The 14,001-nt window shown below is 29.7% G+C and overlaps 2 protein-coding genes and 1 long non-coding RNA gene across 3 annotated transcripts; all 3 read left to right on the top strand.

Moving 5' to 3' along the window:
* Positions 1 to 9: 9 nt before the first annotated feature.
* LOC131177872 (uncharacterized) lies at positions 10 to 952 on the top strand. Its single transcript, XR_009147131.1, has 3 exons — positions 10 to 91; positions 174 to 424; positions 686 to 952. It is a non-coding gene; the product is annotated as an uncharacterized LOC131177872 (long non-coding RNA).
* A 1,714-nt stretch (positions 953 to 2,666) lies between these two features.
* LOC110644873 (zinc finger protein 11-like) lies at positions 2,667 to 3,896 on the top strand. Its single transcript, XM_021797831.2, has 2 exons — positions 2,667 to 2,868; positions 3,030 to 3,896. The coding sequence occupies exon 2, from the start codon at positions 3,060 to 3,062 to the stop codon at positions 3,648 to 3,650; it is 591 nt and encodes a 196-aa protein (XP_021653523.1). The 5' UTR covers positions 2,667 to 2,868; positions 3,030 to 3,059; the 3' UTR covers positions 3,651 to 3,896.
* A 7,873-nt stretch (positions 3,897 to 11,769) lies between these two features.
* Positions 11,770 to 12,729, top strand: LOC131171046 (zinc finger protein 10-like). Its single transcript, XM_058130506.1, has one exon. It carries the CDS (start codon positions 11,812 to 11,814, stop codon positions 12,364 to 12,366), a length of 555 nt encoding a protein of 184 aa, XP_057986489.1. The 5' UTR covers positions 11,770 to 11,811; the 3' UTR covers positions 12,367 to 12,729.
* The last annotated feature ends 1,272 nt before the right edge of the window (positions 12,730 to 14,001 follow it).

The raw sequence follows: 14,001 nt of genomic DNA, 5'->3' as shown, positions 1-14,001 counted from the left end.
GATGTTAGTTATGTAGTTCAACATGATGCATCCTTGGCAGTGCCTGCATTGTACATTCATATTTACAGTCTGTTATCTATGGCTTGTTTAGGTACATGCAATAATACATTTACATGAATCATGATAGTTTGTAAAATTAATATCATGTTTAACTAATACTAGACTTGCTCTAGCGTGGCTCAGGATGTTTTGTTCCATCCCAGACCAATTTACAGACCTGAAAATGATCTTGCACACTTCGTCAAACTCTACTTCTACTTCTAGACCATTGCTTCAGATGTTCGTGTTGATGTTGCTTCTGATAACTCTGATGCCTTAGCCAGTGACTCTGATTTCTCATTTCCAGCGCCAGTTTTATCTCCAGCCTCAGATGACTTATATTCTCCAAATGACGTAAAGGATCTTTCAACAACAGAATTTTCAGGTTAGTCTTTGTTTTTTAGATGTAAACTGTATTTGCAATTAAGAATCTTTTGCAACGAAGCACATGCTAGAAAGTTATTTGTAATTAAAAATTCATTTGGGGAAAGCAATCATACGATTCAGCAATTCATTCGCTATTATAACAATTTCACTAGCTTCATTGATAAAGAAAACTAAAATTCAAATTTCTTTGGTTTTGCTCGGACAGAGTGCTGATTGTGATCGTGTCTTGTATCTTTCTCTTTGGGGTTGCATTATGCAGGTTCCGAGAAGAGGCATGGTGATAAAGAAGAGGCATTTGATGACTACTTATAATGTAACTTATTTTTGCTTCTTTTCCTTCTAGATTAGACGTTAACATGGACTTGCTGGCATTATGGAGTAGGCACCCACACTTGGATTATTACATCATTCCATAGCAAGTTTTTCTAAAGGATTAGATCAATTAATGTGGCACTCCCAAAAAATAAAAAAATAAAAAAGTAAAAAAAAAGTTCTAGCAACTGTATATATATTGCTAGTTCTCTAACATCCATTGTAGTGTTGCTCATTCTGCTAAGTGCTAAAATGGCTGAAAACGCAAACAGTAGTATCATTCAGGCCTCTCAAAATGAGTCTACTCTGGTTTCACATAGTATTTACAACTATCATGCTGTTTCAACTATAAAAATTTAAGGGCATCTGCACTCTTCTATATCCAATTCAAGGACACTTAAGAGGGCAAGGCAAAAAAAAAAAGGGGGGGGGAAAAAGAAGCAACAAGTGAACAAGCACTTTCTCTTCCAACATGCTGCATAGCACCAATCTGGCACATCCAAATCAACCTTTCTGCTTTGTTGCATAAGCCTTGAGCATTGAGATCATCTCAAACAAAAGGCATTTTTGAACCTTTAGGTTGCTTCTTAAATCAGAAGCTTTGGCTGAAACATTAGATGTTTACGCCTATTTGCAATCCAATGCATAGCATCCATATAACATGTTTAAGGACGCAAGGGAGCCTAACCAAGTACTTAATTTGCTATAACTCTGATGTGGGATGGAAAATTTATTTCACATAATGTCGAAATATTAATTGGACAATTTTCCTCTGCATTTCCCTTTCACCCTTTGTTTTGTTATTGAGTCTCTCTCCTTCCTCTGTCACCTAACTGTTTGAATGAGGGTGGGGAGGGGTAAATAAAAATAAGAAGAGATAAGTGAGTTATATCCCAATGTTTGAAAATGGGTGAATTAATGGAAGATAGCCTTATCATCCCTTACCCCTCAAATCTCGATTTTTTTTACATTCCAAATTGAGGTGTAAAGAGGAACAAAGAGGGGAAAGTAAGAGCTATTAAATTTACTCTTTTTTCACCTCTTTTCAAATATAAAAATTTATATTACATCTTTTTGCCTTCCCATTAATTCACTCATTCTCAAATACGAAATTTTTTTTATTATAATCCTCCTTACCCTTTTTCCTCCTTACATTTTCTTATCTTTCTATTGTTTACCCTTTCTTAAAACATTAAAAAAGATTATATATATCCTATGGCGAAGAGCGCCCTTAATTTGTAGCCGTTGTGATCCCTTATGAATTAAAACTTAACAAAACTCCGGGATTCCTTTAAGTGAGGGAATAAAGGATTTGAAAAAAGTGGTAAATTAAAATTAAATAATTTTTTCTTAGCGAACCATTCCATTTAACCGAGGGCAAGAGGGTCACTTACGATTGGCTTGTAAGGTGAGCAATACATGATCTTATGCAATCATATTAGGTTTAGTATAACAATCCCTCCTTCCTACTCAACTTAATTCTGAATTCTTACGGTTTCTCGTATATCTGATCTGCGATTGATATGGAATCAAAATATGAGAAATTGAGGCTTCTTCAATTTATGTAACTTTTTGGTGCTTTCACTGATCAAGTTATCCCATCTCTCAATTCTTTGTTGAGCGATGCTTGGGAGGAGTTTGTGGGATTTTTCTTTCCAAGTGTTTTAAGAGGCCGACTCCTGACCAACTAGCCTTGCCAGATCTTGTTTTCTTTGCTCAACATATCATGCAATTTTCTCACCAAAAAAGAAAAAAGAAAACACACAATAATCAATCTTTTACAATTTGGAGTTAATTAATCCTCCATTGCCAATCGCATCGATTTGTTTGCAAGATTAATTAATTACCTTATTCTGTGTTGGTATCTTAAATTTGATTCTCTATCATGGAATAGGATCCTATCAACAGCAAAGACACATGTGCTTGGTGTACACAAAGACACACCCTCTTTAGTTTAGTTCCCTTTGTCTTGAAAAGAAAAGTTACTTGACATGTAAATGTTAAATATTGATGCAAGCTAACGTCCACTAGATCTCCCCTACATTTAGCAAAAAGGAACAACACTCACTCTCTAAGTTTCTATATTGCTTTATCTAAGCAATAGCCATACATGGTAGCAGACATTTGCAGGTGAGTACAGTTGATGGGATTCAGTTTCTAGCTCTCTCAACTTTCTGAATTCAGCTTCATTAAGAAGCAACCCTTCATCTCACAATAACTCGTGTGAGTTCTCTCCTCTCTTCTTTTTGAGCTTCATATAGATTTTGTTCTTGTTGTTTTCATCTTTTTAGGTTGGATTGAATTCCTCAACTATAGTAACCATGGAGAGGACTTGCTTCGGCAGTGAAGGAGACAATTCAAGTGGTTTTTTATGGCCTCAAAGAAACTACACATGTAGCTTTTGCAAGAGGCAATTCAACTCAGCTCAAGCTCTTGGAGGTCACATGAACGTCCATAGGAGAGATAGAGCCATGTTGATACAGCTACCTTCATGGGTTTTTGAATGTCCAAACCCTAACCCTAATTTTTCTTCCTCTACATCTTTATCTTTATCTTCATCTCGCAGTACTTCAGCTAAGTTGTTGTCATACCCTTGTACTCCTCACCATTCCTTGCTCTCCCCATCCTTCACTTCTTTCTCCTCATCACCGTCTTACCAGGATAAGAAATCCACTGCACTTGAATGTCCTCAACGTGACTCTTCTACTCCTCTGAGTGAAGATTTAAAGAAGAAGAAGAAGAAGAAGAGCATGAGAGCTGTGGTTGAGGTTGAAGAATTCAACAAGGGTTTTGCACAGAAATATGAGCTTGAGGTTTTGAAGAAAAGTGAAGTTATAAGCTTGGACTTGGAGATAGGTTGTAAAGATCCAAAGGAGGTTTTGGATTTGGAACTTCGACTCGGTTGTTTCTAGTTTCATTAATGCACGTTAATTGATCTTTGGCTTTGATTTCATTGATTAGCTTCTTTCAGTACTGCAGTCTCAGGCCTCAAAACCACATATAGTCATATACAAGATGCTTTAGAAGTTAGTATTGATTATTATGGGGTGATCAAAGATCAAAGTGAAGATTAATTGCAATTTGCAGAGAGTCTCATAATGAAGATTTCTCACTATTCAACTAGCTGGGCACCCTTCTTAATTAATTAATTATTTTTGTCTAGCATAATCTACAATATGTATCCTGTTTGGCTATGGTTTTAATTTTTAGTTTAGTCTTTAATTATCAGTTTTTATATTCTAAATGTTATGATTAGTTTTGGGTGGCATGGTCCTTGTTAAATTAGGTTAAAACAGTAACATTAGTTGAAGATGCAAGTTGTTGAGATATCATCATTCATCTCTAGTTACTTGGTACTAAGGAAGATGAAGAGTTTTTTTATTTTATTTTACATGAAGGTTATTTTATTAATTACTTGAATTGTTCTGTCTAAGAAATTACTACAACTCATTTATATATTGCTTAATAGCTCATTCTTTACTCTCTTAATTTCTTTAGAAAATTGAAGGATTGAAAATAATAATGAAAAACAAGGGCACTGTTCCTTGTGAATGTATTGTCTGTGTCCTTTTTATGCTTTTCTTTGCCCACTAAACCACAACTGTGTAGGTCTCCTTTAAACTCCTTGATTGATTTCATGCTATGCTTAAACATCCAAAATGCAATGCAAATTATGCGAGTGAGATTGTTGCACGTCCTGATCATGGCCTTAAACGTGCATATTAATTAATTGTAATACAATATATATTAATAAATAATTATACTCATTTATTTGATGTAAATTTAAAAAAAAAATTACTACTTGAGAATTATATATACAGAACAAATGAGAGAGAAGGCATTTAATTAAGATGGGGAGAGAGAAGTGTATGATGAAGTGATGCCAACCTAACAGAAGATGAAATTGCCAAATAGGGTTAGGGAAGGACATAAATTGAAGGGGTACTATACAAAGAGATTGAAGAAAGATGAATTGGTGTGTGTTTAGGGATATTGGGTTTCCCCACACATCTGAGCTTTTGCATGTTCCCCACATTTGTCTGTTGTCAGTAACATGATGACCTTTTCCTTTACAAGAAACTCTCTGTCTGTTCTTTGCATTCCAAAACTAGTTAACTTTTTAATTCCATCAATCTCTTTTATTTTTTAAGAGAACGAGCGAACAGTTAAAAAAAAATCAACTGTAGAACATGAGGTCACTCATCAAAGACAAAAGACAAAGTGAAGAAATGAGGTTAAAAAAAATTGACATCTTCGCATTGCAGCAGAAGCTGCCCAACTCCATATTTCTGTGAAAAGAGAGGAGAGAATGGTATAAAGGAAGCTAGCCGGCGTACGTCACCATCCACAGGCAGCAGTTGATGCTTTTCTTTTCTCCCTCTTAAAATTATTTTCTTCATTGTTTTAATTTATCCATAGCTAAATCTAATTGGTGGGACTAAATTTAAAATAATTAATGAGCTTGAGCTTGAGCTTGAGGTGGTTTGAAATTGAGAAATGAGAAAGGGCCACTTCCATCTTTTACAGATTCAGAATTCATAATTAGGAAAGAAGAGTCAATTGGATCCCCACAAACAAATGCCATCTACCCATTTAAAACATGGGCCGTAATACATCAAACCACATAATCAATTTCATTTTATGGGCCTACGATCCCAAGTGGATTGCTTGCATTGCACCCAAATTCCATGATGACCAAAACAGAACTCCACTTCCATTCTTTGATCGCGTTGCCTATGTCAGCCCTTTTTTTTTCCAAGTAATATTGGGTATAGAACTCAAAATGTGGGTAATTTTTATAGCTGGTTCTTAAATTTTATTTTTTATTTTTTAATTTTAATTTTATTTTACAAAAAATTCTTTTAACCTACGATAATAGATTTTAGATTAAAAAAAACTCTCTAAACTACAATGTAACGTTTACAAATATATTTTTAGTACTTTTAATAAAAAGTAAGTCCTCTCTCTAAGAAGTAGATTATTTTGATAGCATTAATAATTTTGTAATAGATCCAGATGATAATTGAGACAGATTATAATTTTTTAAGTTTAAGAGAAAATAATGTAAAAAGATAATTTTATTATTTTTTAATATGAAAACTTGTTATAATATGTTGAAAGAATTTTTGTGAAAAAAAAAATAAAATTTAAAGATTTTTAAATAAAAAATTAAAATTAATGGATTAAAGTAAAATACATAGTGAAATTTAGAGATGAATTATAAAAATTACCCCCTTAAACTGTAGCGCCAGCATCGCTAATGATTAGGCTAATACTTTTGTTAATTACAGAATGTTTTTAGTTTTTAAATGGACTCTGAGACAAGTACGGCTGCTTAATTTTCATAGTTTAGAGTAAGCATTCAAAATTCAAAGGATTGACCAGAAAAATGGAAACCCATTCAATTCAGATTGACCAGACAAATGGAAACCCATTCAATTCTGATCTCCACTATTTTTTTTTTTTTTTTTTTTGAACTTTCAGTTCTACACTACATTTGGCATCACATAACTGATTTTATGCTATGTTCATGTCCTTTAGAATTTGACCCAACTGGTCAGTGGATTTATGTTAATGACTTTTCCCTTTTCTAATATTGATATCCTTTTTAATATACTGTAACAATGAAAGTTCTAAATAAAAAATTAATTAAGATGAGTTTAATTCTTTCTCATTGAATTCCAACTTAGACTTTAAATTCAATATTTTATATTTTTTTTATAAAAATGAAAAAAAATTCATTAATCAGAAAAAAAAAATATATATATATAGACATATTATATTTTTGAATAAATGAAAGTAACTGATCATATAAATAATATAAAGAATATGGAGGATTTAATAAAATTGATAAAGTATGTTGATTAGCCAATAGAAGAGTTATGCATTTCTCTTTTAACTCTATTTTTTTTTTTTTTACAAGTCTCATCAAATAACATTTAAATTTAGATCTCCTATTGAAATAAAGATTTATATCTCGTAGAATACTCTTTCTTTAAAATTAAAGTATATCAATAATAAAATACATATATAATAACTCAATTAAAGAAGAGAAAACACCATAAAAATTTAAGATCTACTAGCAAAAATAAATATGAAAATTTATTCATTTAAAATCTATCAATAATGATACATCTAAAAAGAAATGCTCAAAATTTGTTTCAAATGAATACAAATCTGAGAATTATTAGAAACCAAAAAATAAATAAATAATAAAGAGAGAGAGAGGATTGCCACCAGCAAGAACACTTACCTATAACCACTCAAAAAAGAGACCAAAGGGAATGAATGAGAAAATATAAAAAATATCAAAGGAATAAAGGAGATGAAAGGGAATTAGAATTGTCTTTAAACTTTGACCCAACATTTCATAATTTAGTGTACAACTCTAATACACTAAATTAAAAAAAAAAAAGGATTAGCAATTGAACAAATTGGTTGCTAATCAATTTATCAATTGATTCAGTCGGTTGCAATGAGTATGGTTCTAAATAACAACCGACAATCAAATCGATTGCAACTAGCAACTAACAACTAAATCGATTGCTAAATTAATTAAACTTAAAAAAATAAAACTTTTGATAAAAAATTATTGGTTGCTAGTACCAACAGATTTAGCAACTGAAATCAGTTGCTAATAACAACTAAAACATAATCAGTTACAAAAAAATTTGACGTCTTTAATTTTATAATTTTACAACCATTTTGTAATTCGGTTACTATTTACAATTAATTTAGCAATCAAAAAATCGGTTGCAAATTTTAAAAAAATTATAAAAAATTAAATTTTCAATAAAAAATAAAAAATTCAAATAAATAAATTTTCCAAAAATTAGTAAAATAATAAATTATCAATGAAAATTAGTAGTAAAATTAATATAAAAATATTATAAAAAAATTACTAATAATAACTATTATAAAAAATATTAACAAAAAATTAAATATAAAAATATATTTATAAGACAAATTACTAAAAAGAAATTATCATATATATATATATATATATATATATATATATATATATATATATATATATATATATATATATATATATATATATATATATATATATATTATAACAAAAAATTTCTAAAAATTAATACTATAAATAATTTACTAACAAAAAATATATTTGCATAAAAATTTTTATTTTATGCAAAAGAAAAATAAATTAAATAAAAAAATAAGAAAGAAAAAGAAGATGAAGAAGACAAAAGATGAGAAAGGATGACGAAGAATAAAATATATGAGAAAGAAAAAGATGAAAAAGAAAATAGTTAAAAAAATGATGAAGAAAATAGTTGAGAAAGAAAAAATAATAAAAAAAATATGTTAAAAAAATATGATAAATAAAAAAGATGAGAATAAAAAAGACGATAAAGAAAATGACAGAAAAGGGAAGAAAGAAATAAAAAATGTGTAGTGAAAAAAAAAAGAGTGGTAGAAGAAAGAAAACGAGTAGAAGTTTATACAAGTAAATTAACAACCGATTGTCGATTGTTAATTTTTTAAAAAAATTAAGCAGAATTTTTTTTTTTTAGGGAGGGAATTTTGTAACCGATTTGCAATTGATTTCAAAATTGGTTCCTAATAACAACCGTTTTTAATCAATTACAGAAATCGGCTGCTAACAACAAACGATTTACAAATCAATTGTAAATCAAAATAAAAAATAAAAAATATGCGAGAATTTTTTAGGAAAAAAATCAGTTGCAAAATCGATTTAAAAAATCGGTTGCTATTAATAATCGACTCGCTAATCGGTTGCAAATAAAAAAAAATGAGTGAAAATTTTTAGAGAAAAAAATTGATTGTGAAATCGGTTGCTATTAGCAAATGATTCACAAATCAGTTGCAAATCAAAAAAAGAAAATAGTAAAATTGGGAGAAATTTTTTGATGAGAAAAATTGGTTGTAAAATCAGTTACAGTTAGCAACCGATTTGCAAATTGATTACAAATCAGAAAAAATAAAAAAATATTGGGCATAAATTTTTAGAGAAAAAAATTAGCAATAAATTTACAATTTATTACAAAAATCAGTTTAGCAACTAATAACAATGGATTTTAGCAATTGATTACAAAGTGGTTGCTAATTTTTTAAACCGATTGTAAATCGGTTGCTAATTCTGAAGCCAATTAAAATAATTCTTTAATTTATCAATCAATTTTAAAATCGGTTGCTATTAGCAATAATTAGTCGCTAATAGCAACCAATTTTAAAATCGGTTACTAATTATATATTTAAGATTTTTCTAATGTCAATTAGCAATTGATTTAGCAACCAATTATAAATCGGTTGCTAATAACAATCGATTTGGCAGTCGATTCTTGAATCGGCTGCTAAATTTTTATAAATTAATTATTTTACTAAAAAAAATTGAAATCACAAATTGATTGCAAAATTAGTTACTAATAGCAATCATTTCAGTAAGTTATAATAATTGGTTGCAAAACTAATTATTTTTTTATGTCATTTGATATAAAATTCTTAAAAAAAAGGTTAAAAATTAAAAATGTACAGAGAATAGGAGTATAAAAGAGATTAGAGGAAAAAAATTAATATTATGAAAATTTCATGAAACAGCTTAAAAAAAAAGAACTATTACATTCCCTTACTCCCATGCCTTTGAAAGACCTTGTACAAATTAAATTAAAAATAATAATAATAATAATTATACAAAGCACCAAAATAGTAATTTGTTCATGTATGATATCTTTAGCAAAGATCGAAATTTTTCATGGATAATTGTCACAGTAAGATTTATGTATTGAGTTTAAAGTTTTTTCCATCAAAATAGTTTAAGTGAATTTAATTTGATTTCTCATGATATATAATTCTTTTTATTTTCTTGTTTGGGAAATCCAACAAACACAACATATGCAAAAGAAAAAAAAAAGTTGAAAATCCTTTTCACCTACACCTTAAACAATTAACCATTCATTAACAACTGGGGAAAGGAAAATTAATCAAATTAAGAAAAGGACGAATGATTTGGTAAAGAAATAAAATTAGTTGCAGCTGCTTTACTACTCACGTAGTTGTCGTCCTTGCTCTTCCATTCCATGCCTCTACCCCTTTCTTTTTTCCCTGTAGACTAAGTCAAGTACAAATAATGGCCTAAAAAACCCTAAATTTTTATCACACAATTATAATCCACTCGAAGACAAAATCCTACCATCACGAAAATTAATCTTTGCTAATGATTTATGTGTCATGTCTGCTTCTGATCTTTTGAACCACTATCCTGCCCTTTTTATCTGTCCCCACGTCACCAAAACCTATATATTAAATTTATTATTAGAGAAGGTAACTTTTAATTAGAGAAAAAAAAAATCATCAGTCATAAAAAATTTGGTATACTAATAAAGAAGTTTTTGGCCTGCACTACCCTATCTGTATCTGTTGTGTGTATTACTGAAGGGATAAAATTAAAGGGAAAAAGGGATATTATATTAAATATATTAGTAAAAAAATATAAAATTCTTTATAATTAAGCACATTTTCTAGCTAGGTAGATTCCAATTTTATAAACTTCTCAAGAAATTAAGCTTCGGATGATTATGATCAAAAGGTTGGAGCATGCAAATTGATTTTAGAATTTTTCTTTTTTAAAGGAAAAAGGCTAAGAGAAGAATATATATTTAAGAGATGTTGATTGTGATAACATAAAGTTGATGTGTTCTGTATTATAGTTATGGTTTAAAAGAGGATAGAAAAAAGCTGATACTTGAAGACAAACAGAAAATCCAAAAATGTTCTCTGTTCCTCATTTATCATCATGTATCAGGTAGGAAGGTTCCTCCATCTTTCCTCAGGAATAATGTGATATGCAAGCTCTAATTATAGCATCTCATTTCATGATTATGAGCTAATAATTTTTATTTATACCATATGCTTGTTTAATTTTGGTAAAAACTTGCTTTTGTGTCTTCTGTGGCTTCAGTAATGTCTAAATTAGTTTGTGGATATATCATTTTTATTATTAATTTTCATTTAATCAGTGAGCATATGGGTTCAATAATAATACCCATAAATTAACTAATCACCAATAATATATTTCATTATAAATACTTTAGAAAGAAAAATTTTTGTTGAAACTCGATTTACCATGAATTCAAAATAAAATATAAATGATGACATTTAAAAAAAATAAATGAAATTTATATATTTATATTTTAAATTTATGATAGATAAGATTTAGGTAAATATTTTTATAAAAAATATCAGTAAGCTTTAAAATGGATATGTGCGCGCGCGTGCAAGGAATGTACATATATATGATGCAAAAGTGATGGGAGTGGCTAATATATATATATATATATATATATATATATATATACTGTGAGCTAAGAAACGAAGCTTTCCTTCATGTATTAATAGTATATATATTTCGCATTGTCCTCATCGCAAGTCGGCAATCTATGTGAATAGGTTTACCAAATAATGATAAATATAATTAGGTTTAATATATAACATTGGCCATAAATTTTCTGCCAATTATCTTTAATCTGCTTTTATATGTTCATTGGAATCTCTTATCAGATTCAGAGAAAAGTACCATATAGAAATAATAGACTTCATGTAAATCATACAAGGATATATATCTATATCTATATATATGTATATTGGGTTTTATCAAATGTAAATGTATACTCATAAAATAATTAAATATAAAAAGGAGATAAAAATGACAAAATAAAGACCGTGTTAAGAAAGCCAACAGAGATGAAAGGAACAAGAGCTCTAAGAGGGAGACAAATCAAGGGGAGTTATGTTTTTTTATTTATTAAAGGAAAAAAAATGCTGTCTTCAAATTGAAAATTAAGCCGGCTATTTCAGAAAACCTCTCTCCGCAAAAATCTAAAGACTTTTCTCTGAATCCACACCTTCACTTGAACTCACACTTAGGTGTTGCCTATGTCCCTTATTTGTCTTTCTCTCTCAACTTGTTCTCTAAACCTTCATCTTCCCACCTATAACAATCTTCTGTGTCTTCCTTACTCGTCAAGCATAACCTACTTTTTTCCTATATATCTACTCGTTCTTTTGAAGCTTCCCTAGCTATATATCATGGAATCAAACCTTCATGAAGACTCCAAGAGCTCCAGCGAAGAAGAAACCGATCGATCCGAGCAAGCAAATGATGATATGGGCACAGGTCGCTCCTATGAGTGTGTTTTTTGCAAGAGAGGCTTCACTACTGCACAGGCTTTGGGTGGACATATGAATATTCATAGGAAAGATAGAGCCAAGCCAAGGCCTAGCTCAGTCATTCCTTCAATTTCCAGCAAAGTTGATGACGATTATTATGCAAGTTTAAGAGGCTATCCACCAATTCAGAGCTACCCACCTCACTATTCCACCGCTCATCATCACCATCATGAGGTACTTAGAAATTATCAAACATTTTTTCCAGCAGCGTCTACATGGGATTTTAGACCCCCACATAGCGACGATTTGTATGTGCAAAGCCCTCAGCTTTTGAATCCTTTCGAGGAGGATTGGCGAAGGAGTCTAAGCCTGCAAATTGGTCCATCCCATGTAGATGATAATAAAGGAAAAACAGAAGACGGCAGCGAAGCAGACGAGTTAGATTTGGAGCTGAGACTTGGTCATGATCCATAGTATTTATTATTCTATCAGGTATTTGATGAGGAACTTGCATATATGTTAATTATATATATAGCTGTATTTGATATATTATTGTACAGCTATGGATTTTTCGATGCTTCAAAAAAATGGGGGAAAATGTGGAAAATTATTATGTTGCTTAATTTATAAGTGTATTTTGGCATATCTTTTTGGGGCAATTCTGCTGGGAAGGCGTATATGGTAGGAGAGGGAAGTTTTCCACTTGTACGTTCAGGAAGAAAGACAATAAATTATAATAAAAATTCCTAGTTAAATTGCAGATTTTGAAGGAAGTTTTATCAGTCTCCTTCATCCTCTATGGAACCCTATATTGATTTAGGGTTATATGAGATGTTCTTCTCTTTGCAAGTGTTGTCACTTTTCCCTTCAATTTTAAGTTGGAATTCTGCTTATATATATTGATCTAATTAAGCAAGATTTTGCATCATTGCATGCTTGATGATGAGGTTGATTTTTCTTCTATGATTTGATAATATAGACAAACCATTAGATGTGATGATCATGAATACAAGTGTGTGTATATATATCCTCTTTCTGTATGATTAATTAGAAACCCTAATTGCTTATTTCAAGATGGAAGAAACGCTTAATTAATATCCCTTTCTGTGCTCCAAATGTGTGCAAAATATAGCTTGCTTGTTAATTTATATATGTGTGCAAAATCTTAATTTCTTAGAGGAATATTATTTTGATTTATGTGAATTCTGATACATAACATATATATGTGGAGTATATATATACTCCACATATATAAACTTGAATTGAATAGCCTACTAGCATATATAATCATGTTAACAGCAAGACCTTTTTGATTATTTTAGTTCACACTGCAAAGCTAGTATTGAAATCAGAATTTTCTTGCTATATATATATGAAGTATGAATGATCATGGATATAATGGTCAGGAACTCTTTGGAATTGTTTGATTTTAATTAAGTTTAAAGAATAAATTAACAATTAAATATAGTTAATCTTGCAAAAACACAGACAAATGAGATAGTGTCAAAAATCTGGTGGAAAATGTGAGGCTAACTTTAGTTAAAAGTTTACCATAGCTAGATTGAAAACAGTAGTGCTTGAAATTCTTAATAATATAATGATGCATGAGACACTTGGCCTTTTTAGGTGTTCGTTTTTGGCTCTACATAAAACCTTTAATGGTCTAAACTAGCTGTTGTGTAGAACTTCAACTTCACCTTCATCAGGAATTAATTATATAGACAAAAGCATAATGCATGAACTAAACATTTGAGGCATATATTTCTTAAATAATCTTATTTTCTTTTCTAAAATTCTTAATATATATATATATATGGTACTTAATTAAGTTAATGGTTGTGAAAAAATAGTTTTGTCTAGTGCCTTCTTTTGAAACTGTGTTGTGATTTAATGCTTATCAATCTTAAGAATGAAGGTTGCTTCTCCTCTATATATCCTACCATTTTGATGAAATTATTTTTTTTGTTTAGTTTTGCATATATATATATATAGAGAGATTTCAAGTTTAAATCCTACTATTGCAATTTCTAAAAACTATATTATTTATTGTCCTCTTATTTAGAACGTAGAATTTTACAAGAATTTAATTTAATTGATTTTTTTTGTTAA

The sequence above is a fragment of the Hevea brasiliensis genome, chromosome 2 (assembly GCF_030052815.1).
Source record: "Hevea brasiliensis isolate MT/VB/25A 57/8 chromosome 2, ASM3005281v1, whole genome shotgun sequence".
NCBI lineage: Eukaryota > Viridiplantae > Streptophyta > Magnoliopsida > Malpighiales > Euphorbiaceae > Hevea > Hevea brasiliensis.
The sequence above is the reverse complement of the archived record's forward strand: the minus strand, read 5'-3'. Positions and strand labels throughout refer to the sequence as shown.